Source organism: Bufo gargarizans, chromosome 10 (genome assembly GCF_014858855.1).
Source record: "Bufo gargarizans isolate SCDJY-AF-19 chromosome 10, ASM1485885v1, whole genome shotgun sequence".
In the NCBI taxonomy this organism is placed as follows: domain Eukaryota; kingdom Metazoa; phylum Chordata; class Amphibia; order Anura; family Bufonidae; genus Bufo; species Bufo gargarizans.
In genome coordinates this window covers 47,502,601-47,516,664 of record NC_058089.1, presented here as the reverse complement: position 1 = coordinate 47,516,664, position 14,064 = coordinate 47,502,601, and the positions used below count along the sequence as shown (strand labels likewise).

Sequence of the window (14,064 nt, the reverse complement as noted above, 5' to 3'; positions counted from 1 at the left end):
ATTGCAGACCAAAATAGGGTGTGCTTCTGTGGGGTCACCATGGTCCACGGATTTGTGAATACACACATTAAAGTTAATGTATGATGGAGGCCATGGACCAGCACACATCTGCAATTCACTGACATGTGAAAGAGGCCTGATACACACTGCCAAAAGTTCTGCAAGGTTTGACCATATAGTGTAACGCATGGCCGGTGTGAACCTACAGGCAGTCCAGAGTTTCCCTGCATATTAAATATATAGATGAACCTATAGGCTATGCATGCCTGCTCTATAATACATAGATGATTTTACCTTTTACTCCTCATCCTAGGCCGGCAACTACCGTCGCACCGTAAAACGGATCGAGGACGGAAACCGGCTGTGTAACGACTTGGTCACCTGTTTCAGAGAGCGGGCCAAGATTGAGAAGAGCTATGCCCAGCAGCTCACAGACTGGAGTCGCAAGTGGAGGAGCAATCTGGAGAAGGGTAAGAGATCCAAAACCTAAAGAGCACTTTCCTTACCACTTACAGTCCATAGGGTGGACTGTAAAACTTGATCGGTGGGAATATGGTCGCTGGGACGATTTTAATGTTACTTGTCAGTTGCGCTGCATGCTTGTGCAGTACGTCGCTGAAGCCAATGCCCACAGGCTGGAGAGTACTGCGCACGTGCCATCCCGTGATCGGACAGCGCATGCGTGAGATTTTAGCACTGGAGAGGGTGACATCAGGTTGCAAAGGGGTCGCCAATCAAGACATAGATGGAGGAGGAGCAGGTCAGGGATTTTAGAGAAGGCACTTGCCGCAATTGGGATCACCCACTGGACACTTGTAACCGAATTTGCATATTGGGTAAAACTTATTTTTTCTCCTAATTAGACCTCGCATCACATCAGTAAAGCTATGTTTGCAAATGTGTTTCACGCCCCCACTCGTGCTGTACCTGGTTACGGCAGAGATTCTGATGGCCTCCTTTAATGGTATTTGTAATGAATGCGTTTGTATGTAAGGACTCGTGATATTATGTAATCTACGTGTGAAAATTAAGAGGAGACATGATGGTGGGGAAATTTGGGCCTCAAATTCCTTACCAAAATACGTTTCTGGAGTATCTTTGCATTCTTCTATGAAAATGTATGGATATATTGACAATTGGGTATTCCCAATTCCCTTATCAATTGGCTTCACTGGTGCACTGTGCATATCCCAGATGTCACCAGCCTATCAGGAGTATTCCAGGTGCAAATACACCCAGCTTCACTGCGCATGCGCCAGAACTAGAAGGCAATGCCGAACGCGCAGGGTTTAAAACGGGCTCGAGTTGGCCCTTCCTCAGGTTGGTCAAGCCATATCTAGTGCGTTTAGTGCCTGGCCACCATTGGGGTACAGCCACATGGCGCGGACATGCTGTGTTTGGGACATGGCTGCCTTGCAGCTGAGTACCGTGCAGCTGTACAAGCCACCGCAGGCGCAGAATCGGATTAACTGCTTAGAACCAAATCATTTATTGGATTTTCATGGTTAACGGTTGTGCGGTAACTCGCAAAGTGCACGGCCACTAACAATAAACCATTTGGTTTTACTTGGTTAATTTGATCTTTCTGCGGCTTGTACAGCAGTGCAATACTCTGCAGCACATCCGCGCAGTGTGGACTTACCCTTAATGTGGCTGAAGGTGAACGCGCAGGAGATCCCGTGCAGTTCTGCACTCAAACAGCATCAAAAACACCAATTTCTAATAGCGTTTTTTGGTGCGCAGTAGATGAAATCCACAGCTAAAACCACAAGCCTATATTTGACATGGTGGAACATCAGTAAAGTGTACATATAAATGTGTTTAAACTCATTCTCTTTGGTACTGTACTATGCCACAGTTTTTCCGCTTTGGAACCCATGTACAAAAACCGTGCATATTCTGTGTTGTGTGCAGGCGGTCTAAGTATTCTGCCAAGCAGCATCACCGCCATGGTACCATGCATACGTTTACTATGACATCAATGTCAATTGCTCCGGGAATGGCTATTTAATGATCTAAAGGTGGGGGCTCACGGTAATGAAGGTCTATAAGGCTACAGCGCAAGCGCAACACTGCCTGTCACACTAGTATGCAAGTTCTGCAACCAACCCCCTATACCCACAGGGCTAAAAATATCACTTTAATGCATATTAATTGCCACTAATTACCGTGACACGGTTGACAAGGAAAACACAATGTTCTTGGTTAAACATTGCTAATGTGTATACAGCTGGGACGATAAAGGAAGTTTCCTTCTCTAGTCACAACCAATGTGACCACATACACAATCAAAGCTTGCGTAGGGCTGAGGGTCTCCTTTTGATTCAGCACTTGCCTATGGAGCAATGGCATTTACGGTAATTGCCTTATTCTACTACTAGAACTAGAATTGCTCCCTATAAAAGTGAGGATAATTTGAGTAATTGGGGAGGCCTGGGAAGGGAGAGTTGACGGCACCTATGTTGTCTGTGAGTTAGGAGACGCCAATGTGGCCGCTGTCGTACAGCCCACCTCCCCTCTCCATTGCCCGTACACAGGTGCCTGTATACTACATATGTCACTGGTTAGGGCAGCGATGGAAACCCTACATTGCAAAGGGGATGATTTGCCCATGAATACAATGCTAGCTAATGCATAGTTAGATATTTGTCCAATAGGAAGTAAATAAAATAAAAAAACCATTTCTGAGTAATCCACTTACATTATCCCTGACAGGGATCAATCCATGATGCCGCCCCCTCTTTCTATGTGGGCTTATGTATAGCTGGGCACCATAGATAATGGTCCTACCTGTTGTGAACGCGCGTTGCACTTGCAGTTTCCCAGCTGCCAGGTTCACTGCGCATGCACAGTATAAGGGCTCTTTCACATGAGCGAGTTTTCTGTCCGGATGTGATGCGTGTAGTGAACACTTAGAATTCGGACTGAATCCTGACCCATTCATTGGAATGGGTCCGTGCACATGAGCGTCGTGTGTGTGTTTTTTTTTTTTTTTTTTTTTTTTTTTTGTTTACACATCTCTGCATTCAAGAAAAATTGCAGCATGTTTTGTATTGTACATCTTCCTCGCGGCCATGGGGCTTGTGTGAAAAATGGAAGGCGTCCGGATGCAATGCGCTTTTCATTGATGGCTGCTTGGAGACTTGCATTTATTATTCAGTTTTTCTTCACGTGTGCAATCCAACGCATGCAATCCAGAAAATGCACACACTGAACGCATTAGCGGAGAAAGCTGAATTTGCCTGTAAAATCATTTTTTTTAATGAAAAGATCCTAATACAATCCATATTGCTCGTGCGAAAGAGGCCTAAGGCTTGTTTCCCACAAGCGATACAGAAGGAGTCTGGATCTGTTCAGGGAAAAATCTGTGATTTTTGCACGCAAGTTAAATCAGTTTTTTTCTGCAATTGCGTTCATTGCTTCAGTTTACTCCACGTGGATGCAATCCGTTTTTAACTCGTGAAGAATAACTCTCAACATCTCCTAGTAACGATCAGTGAAAAGCGCATTGCATCCGGATGCCTTCCATTTCTCACTATGGGGCCAGAGCTGCATGAAAAACGCACCATAGATTAGAATATTCTGCAATTTTAATTTTTTGGGGTCTTGAACAGAGATGATTAGTGATAAATGCCGCTCATGTGCACAGACCCATTGAAAGGAAAATCGAAAAATTCAGTCCGAATGCTGTCTGTTCACAACGTGCATCCGGACTGAAAACGTGCTTGTGTGAAGGAGGTCTAAAAAAAATTAGATTTTGTGATTTGGTACAATGCAACAAACTGGAGAGTCAGGGACTGAAGAAGCATGGGACATGTAGTCTGCGGAGTGTTGCAGTCATGGGACCACTCGCTTTCCTGAACGGGGAATGTGTTGCCGATTTTAATAGTGGAAAGTGTATGATGGGGGGGGAAAGATGTCCGATAATTACTGTATAACTGAAGATATAGCAGCCGCTCTGCGCTCACTTCTGACAGTCAGCTCTCGTTATGGGTAATTGTGGACAGCCGGAAGTTGGCCCTAAGTTTCAGGGGCAGATCCCATGTATTAGGGGATTGCTCAATGAGAGTCCTGCATAAGAAAAGTTGATCTGGACTACACCAGGGGAAAATGTATCAGAACATTCCTTTATGCCACGTGTGATCTTTCCATAATTGACTCCAGCAAGCGGACAATCCGGTTTCTCAGGTTATGTGGTTTGTAATTGCAACTCTATAAAATTGCTGTAAGCCGTTGGAAAGCCCAGGAGGTTTGTCAGACGAAACAGTTTCATTAAAGGAATAAAATGTGCATCATTTGCAAACTTGTGTCATGTCAGGCCTGGACAAAAGTGAGCCACGTCTAGATGCCGTGCGAGCCTGACCCAAGCCATGTTACACATTTCAGTGGGCTCAGCAGGCCACCCTCCTCTAAGGGGATGTTCACATGATCGTGTCATCATACATATCAGTGTCTCATAATTTACAGTAGGAATCCAGGTTGCCATTCATACAGCTGTATTCTGAGATGTGGAATCTGCATCAGCAAGTGACATTGTGGCGATACTGACCGCTTTTATTTTGTTGGTCACAGGTCCGCAGTACGGTACCCTGGAGAAGGCCTGGCAAGCTTTTCTCACAGCAGCAGATGCCCTCAGCGAGATTCACACCGAGCTGCGGAATCAGCTGTGGGACGAGGACAGTGGGAAGGTGCGGGACTGGCAGAAAGAAGGCTATCACAAGCAGATGATTGGAGGCTTTCGAGAGACGAAGGAGGCAGAGGAGGGATTCAGTAAGGCTCAGAAGCCCTGGTTGAAGAAGCTCAAGGACGTAAGTGCCATCCAGCCGTGACTTGTGGCTATAGAGATACTGTGACTCCCCGTCCTCACAAGCTTGACCTGTGGGTGTTCTTCACTCATGCCTTGTGTTCATATGTATGCAGTATCAGATGCGAAGAAAATGAAAGTTGAGATTGATGGGGAAAAATGTTTGAATCTAGCAAAGCAAAAACGAGAAATTCGGTCAAAATAGGCTCGGTAATGAAGGGGTTAAAACTGAATTTTGTATGGTAAACCCTAAGTTCTGAATGGGGACTTCAGATTTGCTGCGCTACCTCAAAGGTACATTATGGATGCAGTGTAAATGTGAAGTACACTTTTTTTTTTTCTATTGGTTAAATTACAACAGCGCCTCATCTATTGGCAGGTTACATGTGATATTGCAGCTCATCCTGTACAAAGACATTGAAGAGGTCTTCGTTCAGTGCTTAGTACACCTAAGTAGAGGTAGTTTTTGAGATAATGCCCCCCAAATTTTATTTATTTATTTTTATAAAAATATTTTGTAGCAAGATGGTTTTAATCAGTAAATCCATTGTGTGACGTATCAGAGTTGTAGTTCCTGTCATGGATTTTTTTTTTTACGCTACCGCTGAATACAATGCTTTGTGGCGGGTGCGCTTCCTCATTAGTACATATTTGTGTAGAAGGGTTGAGTGATGTTATGAGTATTTGGCCTGGACTACAGTCGCAGTGATTAATTTTTAACTATTTAAAGACAGTGGCCGTCCACAAGGTTGCATTAATTTGGACTGCAGCTGTAGTTCAATAGTTAAAATCAAAAACTTGCAGTGTAGCCTCCCCCATAGGGAAAGTGTTTGTTTTTTTTTGTTTGTTTTTTAACTGGCAGGAAAAAAAAATGCTTGTCAACCCGAAAAGCTTAAGACTGGTGCAAATTATAAAGTAAATTTCCTAGAAATCTGCGCTAAAAGTATTCCCATTAAGGAAACCAATTAAAAAGGTGCCATTCAAGCTCATGCATGTGACCACTGAGACCCGTGACTGGCAGCAGCGGTCACAGGCTGGCGGCACTTCCCGTCCCGCATTGACCTGAAATGGGCAGGAGATGGAGCCCTAGAATGGCTTGACTATAAGCCGACAACCATTCTTTATTTTTTGGGGGGCACATGTTCACTGAATTAAAGGGCTAGTGGGGTAATATGACAAGCAGTCGGCGCTGCTATTCGGCTTCTTCTGTGGTCTCCACCTCTTGGTGTTGGGCACGACACTCTGGCTGAACCATTTCCAATCGTTGGCCACAGGGCTGACCCGCTTCAGCCAGTGATTGGATGAACAGACAGTCCAAGCCATTTCCAGGGTGTCCTACCCAGGACCAAGAAGTGGAAAGAGGCGTGGACGGAAGCAGTGGCGGGGATCGGTGAAGTGAGTAAAGATTGATGGTTATTGGACCCCACTCTGACCCAGTTTTACGTTTAAAGTACTCAACCAGAACACCCCTTTAAGGCCCACTTGACATATATCCAACAATCGAGATCAGTTTTCTCCATTGTGGTGCAGAAAACGGCGGAGAGGAACTGAAGCCAGAACTGATCCCATAGTTTTCTGTGGGATCGTTCATACATGCGGCACATAATGAGAGCCATTTGGGTAAATGTTCTAGTTTTTGGTAGTTCTTGAGTAGGGCCTCTAGTGCTTCATAAAACGGTCCATACAAATGGGATAGCTGTCAGATGAACGTGATCCTTGCATACACACGCATTCTCTTCTTTTTAGGTGGAAACCTCAAAAAAGCGATACCACGTAGCTCGAAAGGATGAAAAGTCGGCCCAAGTACGAGAGGATCATTCAAAGGCCGATGCCTCTGTGTCGCAAGAGCAAATCCGTAAGCTGCAGGAACGTGTGGAGAGATGCAGCCAGGAAGCAGAGAAGGTCAGATTTAGAAGATCTGGGGTTGACTACTGTTTTATTTTTAATGTGGATGGGATGCAGCTGACCACCTTCCCATCAGCTGTCCTGGGAATTTGCTGTGCAGGACAAACCCTGCAAATTGGAGATGTTGTAATTGGACATTGGGTGAGGGATTATCCAAAAGAAGACCCATTTAGCTACACTGACTGGTGCAGATATTATTATTATTATTATTATTATTATTTTCTGACCTTAAATATTTCCATTTTTGAAGGGGTTGCCCCACCATAAGAACTCATGACTCTTCCGCAGGATAGTTGACAAGTATCTAAATGGTAGTGGTCTGATTGCTGGGACCACCACCTATGAAGAGAACAAAATGACGGTCACGCATGCGTGCTCCATTGATCATCTATAGGACTGCCAGAGTTAACGGAGTACAGTCCCATAAAGAATAAAGGGATCAGCAGTTGGCATGCATAACCGTCGCTCCATTCACCCCGGGGACTTGGGTATCCTGTTATGATCATTCAAGGTCCCAGCGGTCGTCACCCCCCCCCAATGATCAGACTCTTATCACCTATCCTCTGGTTAGGTGCTAAGTTCTTATGGTGGGACAACCCCTTTTTAAAGGAGCATTCCGATTGTGTAATGTTGTTCCCCTATCCACAGCATAACTATTAGATTGGTGGGGTCCTATCGCAGGGGACCCCCACAAATCACGAGAACAGGGACCCCATACCCTGTGGAGTCCCTTGAAATAAATCGATCAGCCAGTTCGGCATGTGCACTGCCACTCTGGAGATAGCCGGGTACAGCACCTCCCCCATCTCTAGAACTCCCATAGAAATTAATTAATGGAGCGGCTGTGCACATGCCCGACCGATCAATCATTTCAGGGGGCTTCACAGGGTGCAAGGCCCCCAATTTCTTGATCGTTGGGGATTTCAGCAGGAGGACCCTCGCTGATCTAATAGATAACTTAACACAACTGAACTGGAATACCCCTTTAAGTGTGACGTATACTATGGTTTGGTGTATCCATGCCTTGCTAATTTAGTTCTTCACTTTCATTTGCTCTGACTTAATTACAGGAGAAATCTGCATATGAGAAGGCTCTTGATGAGCTGAATCGATACAACCCCCGCTACATGGAGGACATGGAACAGCAGTTCGAGAGCTGCCAGGAGGCTGAGCAGAAGCGCCTGCGCTTCTTCAAGGAAATGCTGCTGGATTTTCATAAGCACCTTGATCTTTCCAGCAAGGACAGGTAACGACAGACTGCGCAGGCTGTCCTCAACCAGCACATACACTACATGATGGTCCTAGGTTCGAATCCGACCAAGGGCAACATCTGCATGGAGTTTGTATGTTCTCCCCGTGTTTGCGGGGGTTTCCTCCGGGTACACCGGTGTCCTCCTACACTCCAAAGACATACTGATAGGGGCCTTAGATTGTGAGCCCCACTGGGGACAGTTGGATTATAATCTCTGTAAAGCGCTGCGGAATATAGTAGCGCTATATAAAATAAATAAAATGATGCATCTGTAACACTGGATGTGGACCTCCTTGTACACTTTTAGGCATCCCTGTACATTTTTACAGCCACTAAAATGCCACAAACATTGTGCTAACTTTTTAATGCATCTATCTACAGGCTATGGGATAACTAGCTGATTGCTGGGGGTCCTACCGCTGGGAGGGAACCGTAACTATCATAACAGGGGCCCCATTCTGATGAAGCAGCATGGCCGTGCATGTCCATTGATTCTCTAAGGCAGGCATCCTCAAACTGCGGCCCTCCAGCTGTTGTGAAACTACAACTCCCTCAATGCCCTGCTGTAGGCTGATACCTGTAGGCTGTTCGGGCATGCTGGGAGTTGTAGTTTTGCAACAGCTGGAGGGCTGCAGTTTGAGGATGCCTGCTCTAAGGGATTGCCAGATAGCCAAGCGCAGCAGTCTGACCCCCAGCGATCAGCTAGTTATCCCCTATCCTGTGGGCGCAGGATAACTTAAAAACTTGGCACAACCCCTTGACATTCACTACAATCGATGCCGTTTTGTTGTAGACTTTCAAATAATATCTCTCCATATCTTCTTTGGGCAAAAACAAAACATGAAAACGTGGCATTTTACGGAAAAACCCTTTGGGTACGGTCGCAATTGACATAAATATTATGGAGTTTCCACAGGACTTTAGGATGATATCTGCAGCGTTTACAGTAGTAACAGAGGATGAGTTTTTCACAAATCAGATAACATTGGTTGCGGCTTTTTAAGGGTCCGGCGACACTGGTCACATGATGGCGATCGTGGCCAGGATTACAGAGGAGCGGTGATCCCATAGAAATGAATGGGATTGCAGCGTGAGTCACGAAACAATCCAACACTGCTGGATTTTTTGTGACTTGTGCTGTGATTCCATTCATTTCTGTAGGATCACCGCTACTCTGCTATCCTGGCCACGACAGCCATACACTAAATCCACAGCATGTCTGTCACAGATTTCTACTGTGGGTTTCACTTTTGTGCAATGCAGAGTACAGTCTCGGGCAAAGCTGCAGCATTTTCATGGGTACTTTTGCCCTGTTTCTGCAGTTTTACTCTTGCCTCCAGTCAATTACTGCTGACCATAGGGTTACATGCGTTGCAATGGTGGCCGTTACCACTTTACATGTGTAAATGTTTAACTTTTTTGCCCTCTTTCAGCTTCCATGCTTTGTACAGAGACCTGCATCAGGGAATCCAGACAGCTGACGATCAACAAGATCTGAAATGGTGGAGAAACACCCATGGACCGGGCATGGCCATGAACTGGCCTCAGTTCGAGGTAAGGCTTGGTCTGTACTGTTAGATGGGCGTATACTAGGCTTCAATATATCCTGTTCCAGGATTCAATTGCATATATGCACTCCTTGTGTTTGGTATTGCTGCCGTTAAGGCTGAAGTCACAACAGCATTCAGACTTTCCGTTCTCCTGTTCCGTGATAGGAGCAGGAGAACGGAAAGGACAGAATCCGCACATAACTGAGCCAAACGGAACCTATGGACCCCTCAGACTAGAATGGGGTCCGTTAGGTTTACGCTCAGAAGATGATTTTGGAGCGGAGACAAAAGTCCTGCGCACACAACTTTTGTCTCCCTCCCAAATCCTCTTCTGAGCAGTAAACCTAACGGACCCCTATTCTAGTTTATGGGGTCCATAGGCTCAGTTCGGCTCAGTTATGTTCTGATTCTGTCCTTTCCGTTCTCCTGCTCCTATAACTGAGCAGGAGAACAGAAAGGCTGAATGCTGATGTCAACTCCGCCTAAGGTGAATGGGACTGATCTGCAATACCACACACAACCTGTGGACAGGTGTGGCACAAATTTTGAAAGAAAGCAGCCATGCAGGACCTGTACTTTTTGGAATTTTTTGCCTATTGAGGTTTTCTGGCTACTAGAAGGTTCTTGTAGTGTACAGTCGTGTTGCAAGCTGAGTTATCACGGTTAGTTAGACGGATATTACTTGGTCTGGGTTCTGTTTTCCAAATGTGAAGTGTTCCTTCCTGATCTCACGAATAGCGGGTTTCAGTCCCCCCTAGGATAAACATCCTCTGTTTCCTCCCGCGCTTTAAACCGGTGCTGAACCCTTTCTTGAAAGGAAGCTGTATGTCTGCAAATATGTGTTGGAATTAGCACATTAAAGAATGGGTCCATTTCCTGCGGAAAGAAAAATCTGTTAAATTTGGAAGTAGGAAAATATATTGCTTGGGCTAAAGGTTTTTCCATTCGCCGCAGTAGAACTTGTCTGTCCAGAAGTTCTTGCCGTCTTCTGGGGCACTATGTTTGAGATGTTTGCTCTACGAAGACATGTTGTTTGTGTAGGGTGGAGGTTTTCCGTCACCACTTAATATATCCACCTATATGTGGGTAAACATGATGAATGCTGTAATGGTGGCCCAAAGCTGTGTGCGACAGGTTCCATATTGAATCATTCGATGTAGATACCAGCGAGATGTTCAGCAGATGTTTACGGAATGTCCCTCTAAATGCAGGAGTGGTCTCCAGAGACACAGAGGCCGATCAACAAGAAGGAACGCAGTGGTAAAAATGTAGAGGAGGTGACCCTCACTGGCATCGTGCCAGCCAAGGATGGGGTTTCAGGAGGGACCCCCACCCAACAGCTGAACCGAGGGTGAGTCAGAATTTTTTTGTGACCAACTGCCTCAAGCTCGAGTCTATATTAAGGACCGTTGGGGACGGCCATGCCCATTTTACGGACCGCATATCAGCAGGCATCGGCCGTGTGCACTCTGCATCACAGTGCAGACCCTTTGACTTCAATGGGTCCGTGATCCCTAAGATGCGGCTGAAGATAGGACATGTCTTAACTTTTGCTGCGCGGGGGCACGGACATGGAAGGGCTCCTTTGTGCTTCCACGCTGCAAAAGAAAATACATTCTTCAGCTGCATCCTGCGGATCGTGGACCCATTGAAGTCAATGGATCCACACTGCGATGCTGGGTGCACACAACCAGTGCCTATGTGTTGTGGATCTGTGGTTTGTGATCTGCAGATTGGGTTTCGCTGTCCCACGGTCATGTGAATGCGGCCTTACACATTCATTACCCGTTGAATGGAATAGAGAAATTTATACTACCTTTTTTTTATATAGCAGTATGGGGGTATACAAGGCATATTTTCATATTCGCACTCTGCTGCCACTCGCCTGCATTAGATCACTGCTCCCCAACCCGTAAAACTACTATTACCATCATGCCTGGACTGCCGCAGGCTGCCATGGGATGCTGGAGTTGTAGTTTTGCAATAGCCGGAGATTCACTGGTTGAGCAACACTACTTGAGACTCTGCCAATTTGCCCACAATATGATGACGCTGCTGGGACTTGGGACACGGCGGGCTTAGTGTCAGTTCACAATCTGTTTGACAGTCCTCCTCCCAGGTTTTCCTACGCAGACGAAGACCAGGATTTCTATGCCACCTTAACGGATATCCCACGTTCAGAGTCAGTACAGGCCCCACGTCGAGTTTTTCCAAAGGCGTGGTGCCCTTGTCTATACTCCGCTTACATTCTCCCCAATTAACTTGACTCTAGCTTATTATGGTGATGGGTTTTCTTTGGCTAGCCTGTCCATCATGGACCTCTTCTAATTAGAGACTCCGCTCTACTTTCTCCTCACACATCTGTCTTCCGGGTGTTGGTGGTTATACGTTCACTGGGGAATCTATGGTGGTCAGCAAAACCTTACATCTATACATTATATATAATCTGTTGTAGAGTTAAAGAGTTTATTGAAATACTGGATTGGAAAGATAGTTATTACAGCCTACTTTTTGTATGTGTTTGGGTTTCCATTTGTCCTGTGAAGAGAACTTCCACCAGAATTAATATTTCACTGGTAAAGATAACAGACTGGCAATCTTAATGGAGTTGTCCATTATGGAATGCCCAACCTGCGGCCCTCCAGCTGCTGTAGGTTAATAGCTGTAGGCTGTCCGGGCATGCAGGGAGTTGTAGTTTTGTAACAGCTGGAGGGCCGCCGCAAGTTGAGCATCCCTGGACTATATGATCTAGATCAGGCATCCTCAACCTGCCGCCCTCCAGTTGTTGCAAAACTATAACTCCCAGCATTCCCAGACACTTTACAGCTATCAGCCTACAGTAGGGCATGGTGGGAGTTGTAGTTTTACAACAGCTGGAGGACCGCAGGTTGAGCATCCCTGATCCAGATCCTGGGTGTTGGGCCTCCACGAGTCTCACACATTGATGGAATATCGCTAGGATATGTTATCAATATCAAATAGGTGTGGATCCCCCGTCTGGGACCTGCTCCTATCTCCAGTACGGGCCCCTGAAGTGAAGGAGAGCACACGGCACATGCTTGGCTGTTTTATAGAAGTCCTGTAGTGGTGAATGAAGGGCACGCCGTGCAAGTGCCGCCCCCGCGCCATTCACTGTTATGGGGATGATGCATATTGCCAGGTTCTGCAGAAGCCTTTAGGGTGGAGTTGCTCTTTATATCACAGTTTGGGTTCTTGTCTTGTTCAGTGGTATTTAACCTATGTGGTTCTTGCAGCACTGTGAAGGATGATGGCTCGGAGTGGTCAGAAGACGACAGTCCTAAAAAGTCACTGGACAGTAATGGCCGGGAGGTATCACAGGTAGAGGGCGTGCGTGTGCGAGCTCTTTATGATTACACTGGACAGGAGGCTGACGAGCTGAGCTTTTCAGCAGGTATACACCACTAACCTTCCCTTAACCCCCCTTCATGTTTCCTATCCACAGGCACGTCACCCCCTATTCCCATACCTTCCATCCTCCATCCCGCATCAGGCCTAGTGCATGGATCTGGCAACGCACGCAGGCTTGCACCTGTGCATGATGCACGCGTCTTGCTACCACATTTTCCACCCACCCAATCCTCCACCGTTAACACCGCACTAATTATAGCACTAACTTCATGGGACCAAGGTTAAAACCCCACACAATGCTGGAACTGGATGAAAGACTCGGCACCAGCGATCCAGCATTTGTGGTACTGGGAATGCAGTGAATACTGGTATAGGTTCAGAAGGCTATATCCTCTTAAAGGGAAACTCCACCTTTTTGGAACCACAAGATGAAGTTATTTTAATCTTTCCCTGAAGCCATGGGAGTGTCCCTTGGGTTCCTCTACTTCAAGTGCATTTACTTTCATAACATCACAAGTGGATCCCAAAAGTATAGTTTCCCTTAAAGGGCGTCTGTCTGCAGATTTGTGAAACAGGCTGACCAGTTACATGTGCCCTTGGCAGCCGAAGGCATCTGTGTTGGTCCCGTGTTCATATGTGCCTGCATTGCTGAGAAAAATGATGATGATTTATTATATGCAAATTAGCCTCTAGGAGCAATGGGGGCGTTACCATTACACCTAGAGGCTCTAGCTCTCTGCAACTACCGCGCCCTCTGCACTTTGTATTGACAGGTCCAGGCAGTGAAATCATCATAATGCCTGGCCCTGTCAAAGTGCAGAGGGCATGGCAGTTGCAGAGAGAGCAGAGCCTCTAGGTGTAATGGCAACGCCCCTGTTGCTCCTAGAGGCTCATTTGCATATAATAAAACAGCAATACGGACACATATGAACATGGGACCAACACAGATGCCTTCAGCTGCTAAGCGCACATGTAACAGGTCAGCCAGTGTCATGGGTACAAAACTGCTGACAGACTATTTTTAAAACTGGTATTCCCATCTTAAACATTTATGACATATCCACAGGACTTATCTGGAGAATGGGGGTCCCTCATCCCCAATTCAGGGGATTGGTTGAGGTGGCTGGCATTAAGGAAACGGCCATACTCTCTGTGCTAGGCTGTTGGCCAAATCTGCGCCACCT

General features: G+C 46.2%; 1 protein-coding gene across 8 annotated transcripts in view; it reads left to right on the top strand.

Moving 5' to 3' along the window:
• PACSIN3 (protein kinase C and casein kinase substrate in neurons 3) overlaps window positions 1-14,064 on the top strand; it is a 70,375-nt gene that overhangs the window by 49,584 nt on the left and 6,727 nt on the right. For 5 of the 8 annotated variants that reach the window (XM_044269384.1, XM_044269387.1, XM_044269386.1 and 2 more), the window contains 8 exons: window positions 314-470; window positions 4,573-4,808; window positions 6,551-6,706; window positions 7,780-7,955; window positions 9,395-9,515; window positions 10,723-10,862; window positions 11,631-11,693; window positions 12,766-12,923. In XM_044269384.1, coding sequence (XP_044125319.1) covers window positions 314-470; window positions 4,573-4,808; window positions 6,551-6,706; window positions 7,780-7,955; window positions 9,395-9,515; window positions 10,723-10,862; window positions 11,631-11,693; window positions 12,766-12,923 — 1,207 coding nt within the window. The remainder of the gene's footprint in view (window positions 1-313; window positions 471-4,572; window positions 4,809-6,550; window positions 6,707-7,779; window positions 7,956-9,394; window positions 9,516-10,722; window positions 10,863-11,630; window positions 11,694-12,765; window positions 12,924-14,064) is intronic. The other 3 variants (XM_044269390.1, XM_044269389.1, XM_044269391.1) reach the window with 3 other exon arrangements.